Source organism: Microcebus murinus, chromosome 21 (assembly GCF_040939455.1).
Source record: "Microcebus murinus isolate Inina chromosome 21, M.murinus_Inina_mat1.0, whole genome shotgun sequence".
NCBI classification, from domain to species: Eukaryota; Metazoa; Chordata; class Mammalia; order Primates; family Cheirogaleidae; genus Microcebus; species Microcebus murinus.
This window is the reverse complement of record NC_134124.1, coordinates 33,057,045-33,079,530: the sequence shown is the minus strand read 5'-3', so window position 1 is coordinate 33,079,530 and position 22,486 is coordinate 33,057,045. Positions and strand designations below refer to the sequence as shown.

Here is a 22,486-nt window from a genome sequence, read left to right as displayed (position 1 = left end):
CTTCTTGGGGCCAAGGAGCTTAGTGCCAAAAGCAGTGGCCTTGAGCCACCAGAACCAGGTGCAGGCTCGGACCCACACTCATTTGCTATGCAGCTCCTGGACCCTCTGAAGGGATACAAGGGGTTTAAAATAATTCCTCCCTCCCAGGCCTGTGAGGATTAAATGACCCAGTAGATGTCAGGTGCTCTGATCAGGCCTGGCACACAGTAGGTGCTTCATCACCGTAGCTTTGATTATTACAGAGTCCTTTGAGTAACGTGTTCACACAGTCCCAAGTGCAAGTGGAGTTTATGTGGGGGTGGATTTCAGGGACTAGGCTTACGGGAAGGTTCCCCTGGATGGCTCCAGCCACGCTGGCTCTTTGGAGGCAGGTCCCCGCGACGGGTCCCTTCCCACTCCAGTCTCGCCGGCCTTCCCGGCCCCACCCTGCCCCGCTGCACCCCTTCTGGCCACGGGGACCGCACGCACCATCTCCCTGACGCCATACTCCTTCTCCACCTTCACTTTCAGGCTCTTGAAGCACTCCTCCATCCGGTCATGGAACGGACGCAGGTTTTCCGACACCCTTTTCTCGTGGATCTTAATCCCGGCCCCCAGGAAGGGGATCTGGGGAGGAAACAGAGAACGGTGAGCCCGGGTCGGCCAGCGGGCCTCAGCCAGGGACCCGGCCTGCCACTGCAGCTGAAGTCCAGTCTGCTAAGAATCCATCAAGGGGGCCGGGTGTGGTGGCTTACGCCTGTAATCCTAGCACTCTGGGAGGCCAAGGCAGGCAGATTGCTCGAGGTCAGGAGTTCGAAACCAGCCTGAGCGAGACCTCGTCTCTACTAAAAATAGAAATAAATTAATTGACCAACAAATATATATATATATATATATATATATATACACAAAAAATTAGCCGGGCATGGTGGCGCATGCCTGTAGTCCCAGCTACTCGGGAGGCTGAGGCAGGAGGATCGCTTGAGGCCAGAAGTTTGAGGCTGCTGTGAGCTAGGCTGACGCCACAGCACTCACTCTAGCCTAGGCAACAAAGCAAGACTCTGTCTCAAAAAAAAATAAAATAAAATAAAAAATCCACCAAGGGGGCCGGGGTCCTCAGAGACCGGAACACAGGGTCCCCAGCCACGGGGAACAGGGGAAGCCGCCACCTTGGGGCTTGCTCGGGAAGGGGAGAAGACCCAGCTGCCCCTGCCGCACAGGAGGGCTGGACCCCCCCCCCCCACGTCAGAGGCCATGAGCTCGGGGAAATCGCCCCCTTACACAATCTACTGAGGCCCGGAACGTGGGGACCAGGAGAGCAATCTCACCTAGAGGTTCTTGGCAACACAAAAGTGAAAGTTTGAACGTCAGAGGTGGGAGAAAGAGGAAGGGAAGAGCTGAGAGGAAAAGGAGGAGTGGGCACAGCCTCATCTTGCAACAGGGAGGCCCGACATTATGTGGCTGCAGATAAAGACGTGAGCGCTTTGACACCACGGAGTTGACCCACCAGCAGGGAGCTTGAACAGTGATGGCCAAGCCCAGGGAAGGCGAGGGAGGAGGGTGGACTGGCGAGAGGGAGGTAAAGTCTTATTCCCCCATGGGGGAGGTGGACGCATGCTATCTGAGTGGCAGACACAGCAAGGGGACCTGCAGAGCCACTCGGCCACTGCTCAAAGGAGAAGCTCAGGACACTAGCAGTGTGGCCTTGGGGAGGGACAGAAACAGGGGTGCAAAGGGGGAGACTATGCATTACTTTGGAAAAAGCCTAACCCTACCCTGTTATGATGGTAAGGTAAAGATATTTCTGGCTCCTTCTCTTGGAAGTCCCCCTGACACGACGAGGTGAAGGAGACACTGATATCTCAGTGCAGCGTGGGGACGTCCACGAACCTGCCCCACGCTACCTGCCAGTGGAAGGAGGATGGAGGATGCAACTGACCTTCCAGAACACAGTGGGGAGCTGGTGATTAGAAAAGGCCACCTGCCTTTGGGAGCCCAGGAGGGGCTCAGGGATTGGGGGCGCTGGGTGGGCTGAGGGCCAGATGCAGAGGGCCGGCTGGGCTCTGTGTCAAGGCAGGTGAGTGCCAGGTGCCCACTGCCTCACCTGTAGCCAGGTGCTGTATTTTCCCACTTTCCCAAGAAGTGGCTTATCCTCTAGAACATTCAGAACCAGGAGCTCTGGGCTCAGGGAGACCAGGCACAACGGGGGGCAGGATGAGGAGCCAGACTGGAAACGAGGGTTGAAGGGAAAGTCTGCAGCGGAGAGCAGGGCCTGCGCTGCCCAATCCCCAAACGGCCAGCAGCGCAGGGGTCGGTCGGGATCATCCTCCTTTGCAGCAGCTGGAAGGGCCTGACTCCGGGGGAGGTGAGTGGCCCGTGGAGGGACAGACATTTGAGAATCACTCAGCTACCATACAGCAGGGCCACCCAGCTGACAAGGCTCCTTCTCGCGGTCACACATTTTCTTTTAGCCCCACTCTTAACTATGAAGATGCTGCCGAGGGTCACCATACATATCAGAGAAAATTCTCCAGTATAAAAGGAAGGAGGGAAGGAGGGAATGAGAGAGGGAAGGAAGGAGGGAGGGAAGCAAGGAAAGAAAACCCAAACAATTTGGAAGAAACATAAACTAAAGAGAGACTAAGAAAACATTATTTTAAAAAAATTTTAATTAATACATAGAAACAGAAAAGATCATCCATCCATGGAGAAAAGAGACGGATTTTATATAAAAATGAATAATGATGGAAATATTACATATAAAAAGTAGTGAGATATAGTTTTAAGATAGTAAATGGAGGTAAATTTATAGCTTTAGTGTTAAATATTAGAAAAGAGAGAAAATTGATTAGCTAAGTGGCCATCTCAAGATATTAGTAAAAGAACAATAAATTAAATCCAAAGAGAGCAAAAGGATAGAAATAATAAAGTGTAGATATGAATGAAAAAGAAAATAAACTTACAACAGAGAAGATCAACAAAGTCGAAAGTTGGTTCTTGAAAAGACTTAACGATGATGAACCCCTGAAAAGACTAATCGAGAAGACAGAAGGCGCCAATAACCAATACCAGGATTGAGAAGGGAGTCTCACTACAGAAGGTACACACTATGGGAAATCATAAGAAGGCCAGGCGCAGTGGCCAGCTACTGGAGAGGTTGAAGCAGGAGGATTACTTGAGCCCATGAGTTCGAGACCAGCTTGGGCAACACAGTGAGTCCCCATCTCTACAAAGAATTTTTAAAAAGTTAGCCAGATGTGGTGGCATGATCCTGCGGTCCCAGCTACTCAGGAGGCTGAGGTGGGAGGATTGCTTGAGCCCAGGAGTTTGAGGTTACAGTGAGCTATGATGACACCACTGCACTCTAGCCTGTCTACAAATATATATATATATATATATATATATATATATATACACAACTCAATAAAATAAGTAAAAGATTTCGACAAGTATTTCACAAAAGGGTACTCCAATTAGCAGTAAGCATGTGTAAAGGTAAATTAAGACTAAACCGAGATACCATTATATAGCCACCAGAAGGACTAAAATTAAAAATACAGTATAAAGTGTCAGTGAGAATGTGAAGCAACTCACTCTTAGAAGTTGGTGGGAGTTATGACTCAAGGGATGTCATTTAAAAACAAAAAACTAAGTTGGTGGGAGTGAAAATTGGTTCAGCCACTTTGGAAAACTACTTTTCGTATCTAGTAAATATGCATGATGCAGCAATTCCACAACTCGATGTATATACCAAGGGAATTCAGTGCTTATGTCGAAGACACGAACAAGAATGTTCATAGCAACTTTACTTATGAAAGCTGAAAACAACCAAAATGTCTACCAAAGAAAGAACGGATAAATTGGTAAATTACTGTCACACTGCATACTTGTACAACAGATTACACTTAAAAACAAAAAAGTCAAACCTCTGATATATGCAACAAACTGGATGAATCTTAAACACATTACGTTGAGCAAAAGAAGCCAGACATACCATAGCACATACTGGATAATATTAATAACGATTTATAAGAAGTTCAAGAACAGGCCAAACTAACCTAACTTATGGTGACAGAAGTTTGTCACTATCTACTAAAGCTAAATACTCTCACATACTATGATCAAGCAATTCTATGCCTAGGTATACACCCAACAGAAATTGTGCATATGTGTTCCAAAAGGACACACACACACGTTCAGAACAGCTTGATTTATAATAACCCCAAACTGAAATCAACCCAATTCTCCACCAGTAGAAAAACAAATAAATACATTTTGGTATAGTTATGCAATCCAGCTGTATGGACTACTACACAGCAATGAAAATGAAAGATAGATAGCTATGTACACCAAAATGAATGACTCTCACCAACATAATATTGCGCAAAATAAGTTAGACACAAAAGAATGCATACTATGTGATTTTGTTTATATAGAGGTAAAAAAAATAAGCAAAAGTAAACTACCGTGCTTAAGAATAAATGCTTGGGTGGTAAAACTATTTTTAAAAAGCAAGGATATGACTACTCTAAAAGCAGGGTGGTGGTCACTCTTGAGGCAAGATGGTGATGGCTGCACAAGAGCATAAGGTGGGCTTAGGGGCACCAGCAGAATTCTATTTCTCCATCTGGGTGGAGGTCCCAAGGGTGCATGCTTTGTGATAAATCAGTGAGCTATATATCTTATGTATACTTTTCTGTATGTTATATTTTCCAATAAAAAGTCTAAAAGAAGAATGTATTATAGACATCTTTTCATGCCAATAAATATAGAGGAAAATAAGAAGCTCTCTGTCATGAAATCTGTGAAATCTTGACTACCAAATGCACTTTGAAAGCTTCAGCCTTCGTTGGGTTGCTAGAGGTGCAAGTGCACTCATTCCCCTTTGAAATCTAAGACCCTCGTGTTCTGAGAAAATCCAAAGTGTACCTGGCTTTGCAAAACCAAGATCTGATCTAGAATGAAGCTCCAAGTGGGCAAGGAACAGGCCCGATTTTGTCCATGCGATCTCTGCTGCCTGGCTCTGCGCCTGTCTAGGACACAGTGGAGACGCAATGGGTACAGGCTGCAAGAACGACCGGCATGGAGCAGACAAGGAAGAGCTCGTCCGCTGTGTGTCTTGGTGGAAAAGCCGGCCTTCACCATGATCAGGCCTGCATCTTTCGAGTGCAGGTGCCCATAGTTAGGGTGCCTGGGCTCTGGGTGGGAGGGACGTGGTCCAGGACAATCTCCTTTGGGGACTAAGTAGGCCTCTTGTAACAAGGTGGCCTGGGCAGTGGGCAGTGTGGAGATGGCCACTAGGGGCGCTGTCTGAAGGTGCCTAGCTAACGGGTTTTGGAAGCAGTAACGTCTTCATAGGGTACCTGCTTTCAAAGTTCCCCTTCCGTGTTGGTAGTGCCCCTCTCGTTAGCTCCAAGATATTGGTAGAATTTTCTTAGAAGGTATATCCTCACATTAGCTGTGCTGTGAGGCTGCAGTGCATTCTCTGGGTGCGGTGGACACAGCATGGAGAAGCTGTTACCAGGTGGGAAGAGGTCCCCAATAGAGAGGGCCAGGGCAGTGTTGGGATTGACAGTGACACTCAACAACTACGTGAATTTGTATGACATGTTAGCCTTCCCTGGGCACACTGGGAATATCTGAGGATGGGAGCCATCAAAGCCTGGCCTTCCTGTTTCCCACGTTGGAGGTAGTGAAGGAGAATGTCATTATTGGAATATTAAAGGGCATAATGATCCTGGGAGGCTGGGACCTCGGGGATATTTGAGTTGCACAGGTGGCACAAGGTATAAATGGAGAGAAAATTCCAGACAGACACACAAAATGCATTCAGAAAAAGTGCGTCTGTGCAGCGCTTGGTGTTTCATTTTTAAAGCCCCACTTTGCATAAATTGGCAGAGGCAGAGAAGGACCTGAATTAGGAATCCTTATTTTAAGAAAAAAGGCTGCACCCAATGCTTCTCATTCCCTGATTTCCCTAGAGTAACAAAAACTCCCTGCCACAAAAGCTTGCTTTTCTTTGCACAGTGACTGGCAAGAAGGGAGGGAGGCAGGCAGCTGCAAGCTCTGCTCCCTGCCCCTGCGCTCACCACTCTCCTCCCGCCCCTGCCCCCCTCCGCAGCCCCCTGTGTGATGCTGAGAGCCCAGGGCTGGTGATGTTTGAGGAAGGGTCTGCCCCAGGCTGGGAGGGAAGCCTGGGCCTTTGAAAGCCTCCATGGGAGGGATCTAGCAGACTGTTTCTTCTGCAGGGAGAGGGAGAGAGAGGAAAAGAGAAGAGGAAAAGAAGCTGAGAGAGGAATAAGAAGGGGGTGGGAGAGAGGCAAAAGACAGAGAGCCCAGCGGTGGCAGCAAAAGGCTTCTAAGACAGAGGGGGAAAGGCAGAGACAGATGCACAGAAAGGAGGAGGAAAGAAAGAGTCCAAAAGAAGGAGAGGGATGCAAGGAGAGAAGGGACAGAGAGGAAGACGAGTGGCCAGCCCGGGGAGCAGGGCGGTGGCGGGCGGCGCCTTCTTCGTCCTCTGGCCGAGCAGCAGCTGGTGCGCGATGCAGACCCTTTGACCCACGGCCGACCAAACAGAGACCTCAATTATTTTCAAAACCTGAGATCCTCTGGAGCATTACTGCCACAAACTGGGTCAGCCCTAGGAGGAGGAGAGGTGGGGGTGGGGGCCCAAGTCTTCTATTATCTGATTGGCCTGTGCTGGGTGTGGTGGGGGGAAGGTGCTGGTGGGTGTGTGGGGGGCTTGTGTTCTCTTTCGTCCCACTGTGAAAAGCCGCCTCCTGAATGCGACATCAAACAAAGCAACCTTCGCAACATCCAGCACAGCATTGCTGCCCTGCACACATGCACCAGCCCAAACCTCTGTTCCAAGGTGAGCAAGGTAGGATATAAAGTCAGAAGAGGCTATAAAAGCAAGGGACAGCAGGTCATGTGAAATTAGGCCGTGTCAGCTGGAGCCCAGCTCAGGGCCAACAAACCACAGTGAGGGGACAGGAAGGAGTCGAGCTCTGCTTTACCTGCCACGCAATCAGGTCCTTGAGGCGGTTCAGCTTGTCCTGGTCCTCAGGGTGGTCCCTGATGTACTCTTCAGTGAAGAAGGCCTGGGGAGGACAGACAGGAATTTTGGGATCCCTGATCATTTGGTGTGGACCCCACAACCAATCTCTTTGGCAGGGGGAAATTTGGCTTGAGAGGGGCAGGAATGAGGTCACAGGCATTTGGATGAGACAACAGTCAGACACCTGTAGGGACTGACACTGTTGTCTGTGCCTGGAATCTCTGATCAGCTGCAAATTCCAGAAAAGTTGTTGTCAAACTGGGGCCCCCAGACAGCAGCAGTAACATCACCTGGGAACTTGTTAGAGATGTAAATTCTCTGGCCCCAGCCCAGACCTACTGAATCAGAACCTCTGGGGGTCTGGTGGGGACCCTGCAGGCGATTCTGATGCACCTTCCAGTGGGAGAGCGGTGGACAAGAGCTGAGGACAAGAGCTCAGTAGGAGTTTTACTTAGCACGTGTTCCACTCCCCTTGGAAGCGAATGTGGCAGCCCCCAGCCTTCTCTGGGGCTCCTGTCCTTAACGAGTGCACACATGCATATGGGCACAGCTTGTCACTCCTCAGGGCTGAGCAAGAGGTTACTGGTAATGACTGCGTGGGGCGTCTGAGGGCAGCTGGAAGGACTGACTCCACTGTCACAGTACTACTGTGCTGTGTTCTTGGATTTACGTCAATGAATAACATAGGAAAGATAATAGGAAATTCATCATGAAATTTATTACAATGAAAGTCCATCTTTCCTTTAATGCCTGCTATGTGAAAACCAAGTAAGGATTTTCTATTCTTCAATGCCAAGGAACCCATGTCTCCCTACTAAGAAACTGGTATTCCCCCTGCCACCCCACATAACCGGTGCTATTTCTCTTTTTGCCATGGATACCAGGAAGCTCAAAAATGAAATCTGTGGTTCAGATATGTGGGGTGTTCTGGAGGGCCATTCTGACCTAGACATTAAATTACAGCTAATCTCCTGCTCTGTCTGTCTTTTCATATATTCTGAGTTTCATTTCTTTCCATTCACATCATTTCAAATCCTCTGTGGAAGGGGTTTATCCAAGTGGCATGCACTTCGATTTGTGGTCCCTGTCCTTTTATGGTCTGGCTCACAGTCACCCCAGAGCCTTTCCTTTGCCGAGCTGCTGGATCTGCCCAGTGAGCCAACGGCCTCGTATGAGCCTTGCCCCTGCCTGTCCTAGCACAGGGCGTGGTGACGAGGGAGGGAAGGAGGTGGCAGCTCAGCTAAGACACGAGGCTGAAGAAATGCTGGAGCTAAATGAGGTCCAACCAAGCTGGGTGTCCCTTTGGGGGACAAGGACAGCCACAGTCGGATCAGCAACAGGCAGCCGTGTCTGCCCCCGGGCCCTCCCTCCACCGCTCTGCCCCCCACCAGGCCTGGACCCGGGCCGCTCACCTTCTCATACTTGGCAAAGCCTCCCATGACGGCCGGGTCCACGATGCCGTTCAGGAGCATGGACAGCGGGTTGATGGGGAGGCTCTCGTCGCCCTGGTACTGGTTGATCATCATCAAGATCTTCTCGTTGACCGTGGACATGGTCTCGATGGCGTTCTCCAGAGGACTGATTGTGGTCTGTTGAAGACAAGATCACCAAGAAGAAAGGGCCTTAGCAGGTCGCTTTAAAGACACATTTAATTATTGGTATTGATTTTACTTGGGGTGGGAATTCAAATGAGGTCATGCTCCCTGGGGAGCTGTAGGAGGATTTTGTTGTAATTAGTGAGCTCTGGGGGCTGTCTGCTGTCTGGGGATAGAAGGGCTGACTGTCTGCTCAGCAAGAAAAACATTTCTCTGGGAGGGCAGAGGCAGAAAGGGTGAGGCTCTTGCTGAGGTTCAGAGGCTGAGTGTGCCCAAGAGAGGATTTGCCCGTCTTACTACTTGGGTGAAACATGCTCCAGCTCAACCCTGCGGGTATTGGCTGAGTGGTTACTAAGTGGGAGCTATTAATTAGTGGGAGAGATCAGAGCAGCTTGCAATGTGAGCCCCCCGCCCAGCACACAGTAGAGCCTAAGACTGGTTGTTGGTGGAGGGTTTGCTGTTCCCAGGCAGGTTCGGTTTAGTTGGGAAGATAAAGCTAAATACCTCCCCAGCACCTCTTAGAAAGCAATACAGAGTGCCATGAGATGCCAACTGGCCAAACCGTGTAGTTTGCAAGACAATGGGCTCTAGAGTAAAGAACTGAACTAGAGGTCAGGAAACATTTTCTGTAAAAGGGCCAGACAGTAAATATTTTAGGATTTGTAGGCCAGATGGTCTCTGTTGCGACTACTCAACTCTTGTTATTGTAGGGCAAAAGCAGCTAAGGCAATATGTAAATGAATGAGCATGGCTGTTCCAATAAAACTTTCTATAAAAATAAGTGGCAGGGGAGATTTGGCCCATGAATCATAGTTTGCTGACCCCTGAATGGAACTAAAACAATTACAACTGAGTGTAAATACTCTTTAATTTGTTAAGACTTGTTTTGTGGATTAACATATGACCTATCCTGGAGAATGTTCCATGTGCACTTGAGAAGAATGTGTATTGTGTCGCAGTTAGTTCAAACATACTGTATACGTCTGCTAGGCCCATTTGATCTAACGTGCAAAGTGCAATGTTTCCTCATCGATTTTCTGGCTGGCTGATTGGTCCAATATTGAAAAGTGGGGTAACAATATCCCTACTATTATTGTGTTGCAATCTATGTCTCCCTTCTGATCTCTTAATGTTTGCTTTGTATGTTTAGGTGCTCCAATGTTGGGTGCATATATATTTACAATTGTTATATCCTCTGATGAATTGACACTTTCATTACTATACAATGACTTTCTTTGTCTTTTCTTACAGTTTTTTTTTTTTTTTTTTTACCTAAAGTCTATTGTGTCTGAAGTAAATATAGCTATCCCTTCTCTCTTTGTGTTTCACTGGCATGGAATATCTTTTTTTTATTCCTTTACTTTCAGTCTATGAGTGTCCTTTATGGTGAGATGAGACTTTTATAGGCAGCATATAGATGAGTCTTGTTTTTCTTTGTCCATTCAGCCACTTAATGCCTTTTGATTGATGAATTTAATCCATTTACATTCAAAGTAATTATTGACAGGTAAGAACTCACTAGTGCCATTTTGTCAATTGTTTTCTGGTTGTTTTATAGATTCTTTGTTCCTTTCTCCTCTATTACTTCCTTCTCTTGTGGTTTGATGGCTTTCTGTAGTAGTGTGCTTTGCGTCTTTTCTTTTTATCTTTTGTTTATCTATTATAGGCTTTTGTTTTATGGTCACCCTGAGGCTTACATAAATCATCTTATTACTGGCTATTTTAACACATTGATTGCCACACTAGAAAAACAATTTTTTCCCCCTTGGGCCACTGTGTTTTACTATGAAAATAGAATAAAAACTTCAAAAACAAAATGATCCTTTCTGATTTAATGAAAAAATTGTTATTTTTTATTGTTTTTTTGTGTAGAATCAAGTTTTACACTGCATGTGAATTGAGTTGTATGTGATGCAAACACACTTATTGAATTTGTTTCAGAGAATGGAGTCTTCATATGCACACATACACACACACACATGCATGGACACACACAGTACACACACACCCTATACCTGCACATGTACACACATGGTGTGAACAGGAGGGAATGCTGCTTGCCCTGGCAGGGGCTGCAGTCCATAATCCTACACACCGAAACCCACAGTCTAATATCTGCCCGGTGCACAGAGCAGCCCTGCAGGAGCTTTAAGGGGCCAAAGCCTAGACTGAGTTGCAAGGAACATCTATCACCACCGCTTGGACTGAGCCCTGCACCGCCTCTGGGTTGCAACAATAGCCCAGCATATCTGAAAGACTCAGGCTTTAAGGTAAGTCATTAAAAATGGAAAGAGCTATTGATTGGCTTTCCTCCTCATTTTTTGAAGCTATTTTTGGATTCCCAGATCTTTATCCTCATCACAGCTGTCAGGAACAGAGAATGAAAATACCTTTGGCTTCTCACCTAAGGACATTTGTATAGACCAAATATATACCTCTTAGAGCATGGTTATGGGGTTATGCATTTGGTGGAAGGCCTGGACGTCAGAAGCTGGTAACAGGAATAAAATTAATGATCATGATATTGAAGATGACTCCATTTATCCATTGCCTCCTATGTGCCAGCCCATGCTGGGCATGTCACACACGTGCTCATTTAATTCTTCAACAGCAGGTTAAGTCACATGTCCCTGGGCACGTGGTGGCAGAGCTGGAAAGAGAACTCAAGCATTTCTGGTTTTTTCCTGACACCACACTTGCCATTAACTGATTTTTGGGACTTAGTCAAGCCCTCAATTCTCTGGTCTCTTTCCTAAGTTGAGCCTCAGTTTCTTACTATAGGTATAATAACCCTTACTGATCTTGCTGCGAAGGGAAAATGAATTATTAGGGGAAAATGCTTTGGAAAAAAATGTGCAAATGTGTGTGTATTTGGGGGCAAGGAGAAGCATCAGACAAAAGAGGAAGTGATCGCAACCCCTGACAATTAGGTGGAGTTTCATATTTTTCAAAGGCATCTCACCAGTACTGTCTTCCTAAATCTCCCTAGGAATTCTATGAGCTGCACAGGAAAGGTGCTGTTATTACTTGGATTTCTGCCTCAGATTGCTTTGGCAGTTTAAGTCCTATCTCTGGGCCTCAGTTTCCTCGTATACAAAATAGTACAGTTGGATGAGAACCAGGAAGAACCAGACAGAAACTGGAGGACTGCAAGGGTCTAGCATTTACCTAGCACGTTGATTCTCACTTTTAAAAATTAACTCAGTGGGGGAAGGGTTGCGACTGCAGTTTGCCACAGTCCCCACTGCTCTCTGATGTCTTAATATGACTATTTCATATATTTTGCCTTATCATTCTGGGCTCTGAAGGTATTTAAATTTATAGCATTTGGACTAAAAGACCCCTAGGATCCCTATCAGTATGAAATTCCATAGTTTTGTAACCGTTATTTACAGAGATACACAGAGCTTGTCCAACATATCACAGAGCTTGCTGATGACCGTGTTGAATTTGGATCTCTGATCCCTGGATCAGGCAGCTCTCAGAGCCAAGAACAAGAAATGAATCCTCAATAAGTAGAACTTACACTTACATTCAATCAGAAAACACCTCTCTACACAAAAAAATACTGTAGTCATGACAATTTATGAAAGAAACAACTGAGAACAAGATGTAAATTCATGGAACACAAACACAAATGCTTGGAAACTGAGTCACACAGCAGGGCATTAAGCTTTTGTGTCTGAGACATCTGAAATTCTTGGTAACTCATGTGAGAAGACTATCAAAGATAAATTCACTCTAATCAATGTTTTGAATGTTTTCTCAATTCTTCTGTCGAAGGTACTGGGGTGAAGGAGCAAGTAAAAAATGTCAACTATTTCTTTCCTAACTTCAGAATTGTGAGTTCATAAAATAAGGTGACCAGTTCAGACATTATGGGTGTCTACATATAGATAGATTGATTGATTGATTGATGTATTTTTCATTAACATCTATTATGGACCTGGGACTATTCTTAGCACTTGGAGGAAGGACAGATATAAAATAGACAAAAATCTCTGTCTTTTTGGAATTTATATTCTAGTGTAGCTTATAGTCTAGCATATTATATTTACTATTCTATTAATTAATATTAAGAATAACAAATAGGAAAATTAGGTAGTCTATCAGGAGATGATAAGAGATTTGAGGAGAAATGCGGTAGTACAGTCTAGCAGGAATGGCTGAAGGAGAAGAGGCGCCTTGCTGAGCACCACCAAGGGACAGAGTTCAGCCAGAGCTGGTGGGCAGAGGCTACAGATTGGTAGAAAGTTTCTGACTCCTTACCTTGAAAACCATGAAATAAACATACCTACAGGATTTTGTGAGAATTAAGTGGGATAATGCTATGAAGCTTTTGACCCTGTACCTGGGACACTCATTAAATTTTTTCATGTGCCGACATGTCCCATAAACCAAGGGCAAAGATACTTTCTTCCTTTCCAGGGTGCTATTTGCTGGGGTGGGCTGGGGACACTCTGATGAAGAAGAGAATGGGTCCAGGCCAGGTGCCTGATATGGGAGGTTAAAGCAAAACCCTACCTCTGTTACTAACATTAAACAACCCACTAATTTACTCTCCACCTCCACTTTCCTCATCTGCAAAATGGGGAGAATAATAAGATCTATCTCACAGGGTCATTAAGGGGTTCAAAGGAACATGTGAACAGTTTAGCCCATACTCAAAACAACGCTTGTTGCTGTCCTCACCATTGTTATACTTTTCCAGGGTCTAGGCAACGCTTATGAAAAGGAGGGCTACTGACCTACTAAATTCTCTGAAGCTGAGGGGGCATTCAGGGCTGGAGTGAGATGGCCCCAATGCTGATAATACAGTAGCTTGAAAACGTGAGTCAGACAACATGCCTTCTCTGCTCATGGCTCTGTCTCACCCAGTGGAAAAGCAAAGTCCTCTTGAGGGTCTATTAGGTCCTACGTGATCTGGTGTCAGACTACTATTACTCAGCCTCACCTGTCTGGATCTGAACATAAGCATGTTCTGGCCCCAGGGCCTTTGCACTTGCTGTTCCCTCTGATGGAAGGTCCCTCTCTTTGATGTCTGCATGAACCCCTTCCTCGCTTCCTCCAGGCCTTTGCTCAAAATCCATTTTAGAGGAAAGCGTTCCCTGACCACCCTATTTAAAATAGCAATCCTCATCCATCACCTTTCTGGTTTATGTTCTCTATCATGGTTATCACCATCTGGCATATTATGAATTTACTTTATGTAGTCTGTCTCTCCCAGTAGAATGTGAACTCCACTGCAGAAACTCCCATCTGAGAACAGTGTCTGACATGTGTTACGTACTCACTAAATATTTTTTTGATGAATAAATAAGTAAGACATCCTGAACATGTCCCCATTTATAAGGTTTCCCCACAACCATGCTGGCCCTTCCCTTGTATCTTGGGAACTACAGGATCCTTCGCTGCCTGAGCTCATGGAGACCTTAAGGTGTGCTGAGAAGCAAAATATATGCCATCTGCACAAGGGAGTTCAAACACTGGGATTCTAGCCAGAACTCTGGCTCTGTGCGATTTCTCCTCCCTGAGCCTCAGTTTATCCAACTATAAAATAGGTTCATAGTGGGATACTGCACAGGTGCTCCCTAAGGAGTTACTGGGATGGAAGGAGTATGAAGGGGTGATCGAGTAGATGCAGTTCCAGGCCCTCTGCCATGCCCACCCCCACTGTAGCGGCTCCCCATTCATCAGCTTTTTTATTGGGTGGAAAGTTTCATTTGTAGGGAATAGAAAAGTTATCTGATGCTTAAAAAAAATCTGCAAGCGGCTACTCTGGATGCTGCCTTGGGTCTCTTCCCGCACTGGAGTTCTGGGACTCCCACAGTAGCTTCAAACAAGAACACGTCCCCTCTGTAAAGCGACCCCCTGAGGCGGGCTATGCCCTGCCCATCAGAGGGAGCGAGGCCCCCACGAACGAACGCCTGACTCACCTGGGACATGTGCACCACCTCGAACCAGCGCAGGATCCCCGGAAGCTTGTACGCAGTCACGAAGGAGGTTCTCTCGATCCACATCGACTGTCCGAGGGCGCGGGGCAGGGCAGGAAAGCAACACACTTATGCAACCGGGTATCCGAGAAGCTTGGCAGAAACCCAGCCAACCCCCTAGCCTTTCATCCACCGAAAGCAGAATAAATATTGCAAGACCCAGAAACACACTCTCACCTTACCCTTAAGATTCTTTCCCAACATGAAGTTTAAACTCACCTTGGACTTAGACCAAGTATATTTTAACCTGGGTTTATTAACAGTCTGAATTTTTAAGCAATATTGAATGTGTCTGTTTGCATGTTCCAGGGATAGGGTCCACGTTGTTCGTTAGATTCTCAAAGAGGCAGTGACCCCCAAAATATTAAGAATAAAGAGCTGAGAGGGACATGGAGCCATGTCCTCATTCCAACCTCAGCCCCTGGGAATAGAAGAAGACAGGTCCTCCTGCTGAACACACACACAGGGGACAGGCGCTCGGGGGACAATAATGACTGAGTTGCTGTGGCCTCTTACTGGTGTCTGCTGGGAGGTTTGACTTCAACACCCGCCTCTCAGCCTGAGGGTTTCTACCTGCCGGAAAGGGCTGAGTGTCCCGTGGTGAAAAGAATGTATGTGACACAAGGCCCAGGTTCCATCTTAAAAGAGAAAAGGCTCAAGCAATGAGAAGACCAACCCCGTGGAAGAGACGGTGGAATGGGTGTCATTGTATCCCTGGGTTAGTTTTATCTTCTTTGGCTTTGGATCAAGTTCCTTCCCACTCTGAGGCTGGCGGATGCACGCTCTGGTTGCTCAAGGAGGCCCAGGGGAATGAACACGGGTAGGGGAGATACTCACAGCAAACTCATTCTCGGGGTCTACGGTCCCCCTGCGTACAGGCCGGGAGTAGTGGAATCTTTGCACGTGGTTGGATTTGTAAAAGCTGAAAGACAAGAAGAGGCAGAGGCTCCTGGAAGCTGTGCCTGGCTGCGGACACCCGCCTGACCCTGCACTGTCCAGGGAGGCTCATACAGCAAACTGGAGGTCTGGCAGAGTCCGTGGGGTAGCATTTAAAATCAGGATCTGTGTTCTGGGCTCCATAAAAGTGACTCTTGCACAGGCTTTCCTAGCAAGGCAATGTAGAAGGTAGACTGGACTTGTGCCCTCACGAGAACATGGCATCCCTAAAGTATCTAAGCAATTGGAGTTCTGGCATTAATGCAGATAGGACAGCCTAGGTCATCATTTCTTGTGACTCCAACAAAGGAGCCACAGAGACCTCAGGTCTGAGCCTAATGTCCCAGGGGTGTCCTCGAAGGATTTCTTTAGTTATCGCAGTCATCCCCCAAAATCAGTCTTCCTGAATCCCTAGTGAGGTTCTAACTCGGGTCCGGCAGATGCTGTGCTAGCCGCATAGTTGTCACCCTCTGCTCACCGTGCCCAATCCAGAGGGGAAGAGGAGGCTGCGATCCAAGTGGAGCGACACCTGCTCGGCCGTGGCACTGGCATGAGGCTGCTGGGAGGGCCCCCCCCCTCAAGGAAAGGGCCCTTCCTCCCCCTTTCTCTGACTGCTCTACCCAGAGATGCTGACTTAATGTAAGACACTTAAGGTGCTCCATTGGGTACGGGGGTGTTGGAGGGTGATCTGGGCAGCTGGGGGATGCAGCCTGTGTCCCCCAGAGCCTCCACCTCGTGGCCTCACCAATGACCTTGCAAGCTGACATTGAACAGATGGACACCTGCCTTCACGCTGCTTCCTCTAACGTCCCTTCATCAGAGCCTGAACACACCTACCATCAACGCGCCACCTTCACAAGCACTGAAAAGATGTTCCTTTGGGAACACATGCTCAGCATGACCAAGACCCCCCCGTCCCCACTCTGCCTGTCGCCTGCTCAGCCACACCCTCTGGATGCAGGTTCCTCGGGGCCACTCGGGATCAACCTGAGCTCTCCGCATCCAGTTCAGTGACTCCCCCGGACGCTCCCGGAGTATTCGCTGTGCGGCAGCCAAGCCAGAACCTGCCCTCCCTCTGTCTCCACTTCAGCCTGGTCAGGGGCAGCGCCTACCTAATTGGGGTGATTCTTCTCCCAAGAGGTAAATGGGGGACAGACTGGCTGGGATAGAGAGGGGACTAGAGGGCACTGGGGCTGTTCTGAGACCCGAGGAATGGTTTTCTTCCCCACTTGTCTTCCCAGGGTGCTGTGGGTCTTACTTTATGATCTGGTCGGGCACCGGCTTATTCTTCAACCTGGGGTGTTCGTCCAGGACCGGCTGGACAGTGAAACACTGGATGTCTGGAATCCCTGAAGTTAAGGACTTAGAACACATCTGTTGGCTGCAGGGACAGCTCCAAGCCTAGCAGGTCCCAGCTAAGACCTTCCAGGCCAACCCTTCTTTTTATTGCATGATCAAGCTCAGTTTTCTGGCTGCCAACTAGGTACTAATGACCAATGTGCAGCCACCAAGGTCCTTGTCAGAGCTGCCTGTCACCTGAAAACCTATTCCAGGGCTCAGCTCCTGCTAACGTAGTTGGCTAGTGATGTCTCTTAATTACCATTATCATTGCTATATTATTGTCAACAATGATACCATATAATAAATTTATAGCTCTCAATCCATTACAGAACACATCTCCCCATGGCCTGATTTAATCTCTCCAATTTCACTGAGTGGCATTATTAATCTAAATTGTCCCCATGGAGGTCAGAGCAGCCAGGCAACCTGTTGAAGGTCACACAGCTTATAAGAACAGATCAGAGTTTGTATTTAGGTCTTTTAACCCTAAGCTCAGAATTCTTTTGCTCTAGACGCTGCACTCAGAGGTGGGCCTCTGACCAGTATCACCTGAAAGCTATTGAGTCAGACCCTTGGGTGATTTATACACAGACTAACGTTGGAGAAATACCGCTTTGTAACATGTAAATAAATGCCACTTTGCACTCCACCTCTAAAAGTTTGACAGCATCTGCTGTAGCAGAATCGTAAGGAGCCATATCCAGGCTCAGTGGGAAAGAGCTCTGTGATCAATTAGTGATGCCTGCCATGGGCACAGATAGTGGATAGGCATTGTGTGGGCCAGACTCTTGTCATGCCTATTCTAGATCTGTCTTCATTCATTCATTCATTAAGCAGACAATATGGCAAACCAAATGAACAAAGTCAGTGGTCACTGGTCTCAGGCCTGACCCCTGCTTGCCTTTCTCTACCTTCCATTTCTTCCTTGCCCATATCTCTTATTTAGGTATTGAAGTTCTTTCCTCCCTCGATTCTGCCCGATGACCACCCCATAACTCCAAAAAATCATCTCCCAGGCCTGACACATCTGCTGACTAAGGAATCAAGAACTCCTTTTGCTGGCTTTCAAGGCCAGGCTGGTATGGCCTTAAGCCACTTTCCCATCATTAATCATCTCTGGATATCCAACAGATCCTACTGCTCCCTTTGCTTGGGACGTTTCCCTCATCACCATCTCTCTCTTATGAACCCTTTGGGTAGATGTCAAGTGTCACAGGCCATAAAAATTACGCTCACCCCCAGCCGGAGTCGTTTTCCTTCCTTTGCCCCCCTACACACTTGTCCGGCTTCTCTCGGGGTCAGCTCCCCAGCTCCCTGTCACCACTCTCCCTCCCCTGTCACCCCCGACCCCCACCCCTGTCCAGATCCTGAGCTTTCCCATGGCAGAAGCTCTGGTTCTTTCACATATAAGAAATAGCCAAAACCTAATCCCAAATTAAATTTAATTGCTTCTCTCTCTAATCAACTTACTCCATGCTAAGATGTTAGAGATTTGATTGTTTTTGAGTAAATCCCAGTGGAAGTGTTTCTATAATCATCAGGAAAACCCTTTTCTTTCTCAAGCCACGTGGCCAGCAGCCTACTCTGGGAAGATCACTCTGGAGTAAGTCTAGGGCAGGAGTTGGCAAACTATGACCCTCAGGTCATATCTGGCTCACTGCCTGTTTTTGTGTGGCCCACAAGCTAAGAATAGCTTTCCTATATTCAAATGGTTAGGAGAAAAATAGTATTTTGTGACATAGGAAAATGACATAAAGTTCAAATTTCAGTGCCCACAAAGCTTTACTGGAACACAGCCATGCCCGGGCATCATGTGGCATCAGTGGCTGCTCTCCCACTACCAAAGCAGAGTTGAGTGCTGGTGACAGAGACCATGTGGCTCACAAAGACTAAAATATTTCCTATCTGGTCCCTAACAGAAAAATTTGCTTACCCTTGTTTTGGAGGAAGTTCTAGATCATGTCTACTGATTTAAGGCCAAACTCATGACCTCTGGCTTTGGTCCCAAAGGAGACTCCAAACCTGTCCTGGGGAAGCTGGTGACACCAGTACTCTCCAGCCATGCCCAGGAGGATGCCTGGCTAGATTTTCACACCACATGCTGAATCTGTGCATGGAATTGTGGCCACGGATGTTTGAGCAACAATAGACTCCCTACAGAGAGACTTTTGCTTCTAATTGTCTTGCCCTACTTGGATATCTAAGTGAGAAGACATAAGATCTGTCATCCGTCCAACCTGCTTGTCAGCTTTTCAACAAGTAAGGCAAGAGAACAGAGTATTAAGAACTCCAGATTTTGGAAAAAGGAGGCCTGAATTCAAATCCCAGTTCTACCATTTCCTAGCTGTGACCTTGTGCATGCTGCTAAAATTCTTCGAAGCTCAGTTATGTTGGCAAAACCCAGAGAGCAATAATGCCCAACTCATAGGATTATTATGAGGATAAAATAAAACAAGGCATGTAAAATGCCCAGTACATGGTAAGTGGTTAATAAAGAGCATTCTGTCCATCGGTCTTTATGAAAGACGATGGGTTGCTAGAACACAGGTTTGGAGACAGATAGATCTTGGGCTTCAAGCACTGAGTCTATCACTAACTAGCTTTGTAACCTTAGGTGAACCACTTTACATCTCTGCCCTCCACCCCATATTCCTACTTTATGAAACAGCGAAAATGAACAACCCCTTACAGGGGTTTGAGGAAATAATGGTTATAAGCCCTCAGTCCCACAAATAGAACATTTAGCAAATGTCAGCCCTTTCTCTTTTCTCTTACACCTGGTTCTTGGAGGAAAGAAAAGGGGCCTAAATATGACAGTATGGCCTAGTCATACATGTTCCCTCCCTCACCACAAGGTAAAAGGCCACACAGCTGTTCAACACCAGGATGTCCACTTCAAAGGGCCTTGGTAAGGCTGGGCGCGGTGGCTCACGCCTGTAATCCTAGCACTTTTGGAGGCTGCAGCAGGAGGATTGTTTGAGCTCAGGAGTTGGAGACCAGCCTGAGCAAGAGTGAGACTCTGTGGCTACTATAAATAGAAACAAATTAGCCAAACAACTAAAAATAGAAAAAATTAGCCAGGCATGGTGGCACGTGCCTGTAGTCCCAGATACTCGGGAGGCTGAGGCAAGAGGATCACTTGAGCCCAGGAGTTTGAGGTTGCTGTGAACTAGGCTGATGCCATGGCACTCTAGCCCGGGCAAAAGAGTGAGACTCTATCTCAAAAAAAAAAAAAAAAAAAAAAAAAAAACCCAAAGGGCCTTGGTACTCATCCCATACTAATCTCACCTGTAACCAAACTCACGTTTGTAGCCAGCCAGGCCCACCACCAGTTGCACTTCCTCCTGCTCGTAACCAGGGCAGAGGCGGCATGAAAGGCAGGCAGGCAAGCGTGATGAAAAGGTCACAGGTGCATATTTATCACCCCAGGGGAAAATACTCGGATTAAGGTTCAGCAGACGTCGCAGGCCAGCCACGGGACCTGTCAACCCCATTTTAACGGCTGCAACTTAATTTGTGCTAACGGGGGCAATGCAGGGAGCGGGACTGAGGGACCACTCTCCCCGGCTCAGCAGCGGCCTCCCCTTGCGTTTCCGCGTGCTCCCGGCCACAGCGCGTCCTGCCTGCTGCCCCGCGCCAGCTCCTGGTCCCTGGAATGCCACCTGTTGCTGCGTCTGTGTCCGAGAGCACCACACCCCACCCAACCTCACTCGCGTTATCCTGTGTGACCGCAGCCGTGGTCCGTGTCCCCTAGTGAGCTGATTCCCTCCTGCCACCCTCCTCCCTTCCTTTCTCTATTTATCGATCTCTCCTTTTTCCTTCTTTTTTCTGCCTTGTTTTCTTTTTCTCTCTATCTTTTCTTTCCTTCCTTCCTTCCTTCCTTCCTTCCTTCCTTCCTTCCTTCCTTCCTTCCTTCCTTCCTTCCTTCCTTCCTTCCTTCCTTCCTTCCTTCCTTCCTTCCTTCCTTCCTTCCTTCTGTCTTTCTTTCTATCTTTCAAATATTTACTGAGCGTCACTTAGCACCTAGCACCGTGGGAGACGGGTGGGGGAATCGCTGCAGGGAACACGGCAGAGCAAGCGTCCTCCCTCTCGGAGCTGATGTCCTCGCTCCCATTCCCGCGCCTTCAACAAGCACAAAAGACAATGACAAATTGAGATCAATTCTCTAAAGAAATCAAACAGGGTTTGAGATAACAGGGTCATGGAGAGTCCAGAAAAGGCCACGTTAGACATTATAAAGGCCAAGGAAGGCCTCTTGCAGCGGGTAGCACGGAGCCAGGATGTGACGGACGGGAGAGCCGGCCGGCCAAGGATGCAGGAAGGGTGTCCCGGGCAGAGGGAACATAGAGTGTGAAGGGACACAGGTGGGGACGAGCTGGGTGTGCCTAAGGGACAGAAACAAGGCCAGTGTGGTCAGGGGGACATGAGAAAGAGAAGGAAGAGTTGGATAGTGACATTGGCAATGACGTTGGACAGGTGGGCAGGGGTTAGACCACGCACAGACTTGCAGGCCTCACTCAGGCAGCGTGGCGCCGTCTCAGTTCTCGGAACCTGCTCCGCTCCCTCCCATGACAGGCCTTGGCACACAGGCGTCCTTCCCTCAGGGACTCTCTCTCCACCTGCCACTAAGCCCTGGCTGGTTATCACCTCAAACGTCACCTTCCCCAAGGAAGCCTTCCCTGCCCTCTCAGCCTCAGTATCCCACATGGCTTCCTATCGGCATGGATCCTATTTTTATAAATAGGTATGCAGTGGTCCAATTAGTTGTGCAATGCCTCTTTGGCTTGCTACGCTGTGAGCTCCCTGAAGGTAGGACCACTTCGTGAGTGTCAATCTCCAGTGCTTTGCACAATGCCTGGCGGAGAGTCAGGCCTTGAGAGCGTTCATTGCTCAAGTGAATGCAAGAGTGAGAGACTGAGTTATGCAATGCGTGTGACATGTAGAATGCACTGAGGTGAGTTCTTTGAATTCCATGCTGGACACTAAAAGTGGCACCACGGCAGTGAATCTGGCAGCAGCTCTGAGCTCTAAGATGGGTCTCTGTGGGCTAAAGCCCAGGCAGGACTGCCCAGGCTGGCCCTGGGCTGGGGCGTTCTCCAAGGATACACTGGCCTGGGGCGCTCTTCACGGCATCGCCAGGGGCAGAGGTCGTGTTCATCTTCTCTGCATTGGGGAACTGGCTCATCAGCTGCATCTGGAAATCTTCTCTCCGCTCATACTCCTTCCCGCGGTAGATGAACACTTTGTTCTGCAGAGAAATGACACCTATCAGAGGTTCCGGGCGTGAAGGACGTGGCCCAAGCACGGCTGGGGGCTTGTGAGATGACTGTGGGACTGGGGGTCCCCCAGCAGACGCCTCTTCTTTTGGTTTCCCCATGGGGGCAGGAGGAGCTCAACTTGCTGACCTTCTAGCTGGGCAAATCACTGCTTTAAAGGAAGAGTCTGAGTCTAGAGAGAGGGAAGATCGTGGACGTTGAGAACATTCTTGCCTTACCATCCTAGGTACAGCTTCCAGATTAATTCCTAACTGTGTCACACCCACTCTGGCCACAGAATTCCACCCCCCCCCCCATAATGGCGGCAGG

The 22,486-nt window shown here is 47.8% G+C and overlaps 1 protein-coding gene across 1 annotated transcript in view; it reads right to left on the bottom strand.

Moving 5' to 3' along the window:
* Window positions 1-22,486, bottom strand: part of DOCK2 (dedicator of cytokinesis 2) — a 392,475-nt gene that overhangs the window by 5,442 nt on the left and 364,547 nt on the right. The window contains exons 41-47 of the mRNA XM_075996281.1: window positions 22,008-22,149; window positions 16,819-16,900; window positions 15,462-15,546; window positions 14,568-14,654; window positions 8,449-8,625; window positions 6,996-7,079; window positions 469-606 (exon numbers count right to left, since the gene is read on the bottom strand). Coding sequence (XP_075852396.1) covers window positions 469-606; window positions 6,996-7,079; window positions 8,449-8,625; window positions 14,568-14,654; window positions 15,462-15,546; window positions 16,819-16,900; window positions 22,008-22,149 — 795 coding nt within the window. The remainder of the gene's footprint in view (window positions 1-468; window positions 607-6,995; window positions 7,080-8,448; window positions 8,626-14,567; window positions 14,655-15,461; window positions 15,547-16,818; window positions 16,901-22,007; window positions 22,150-22,486) is intronic.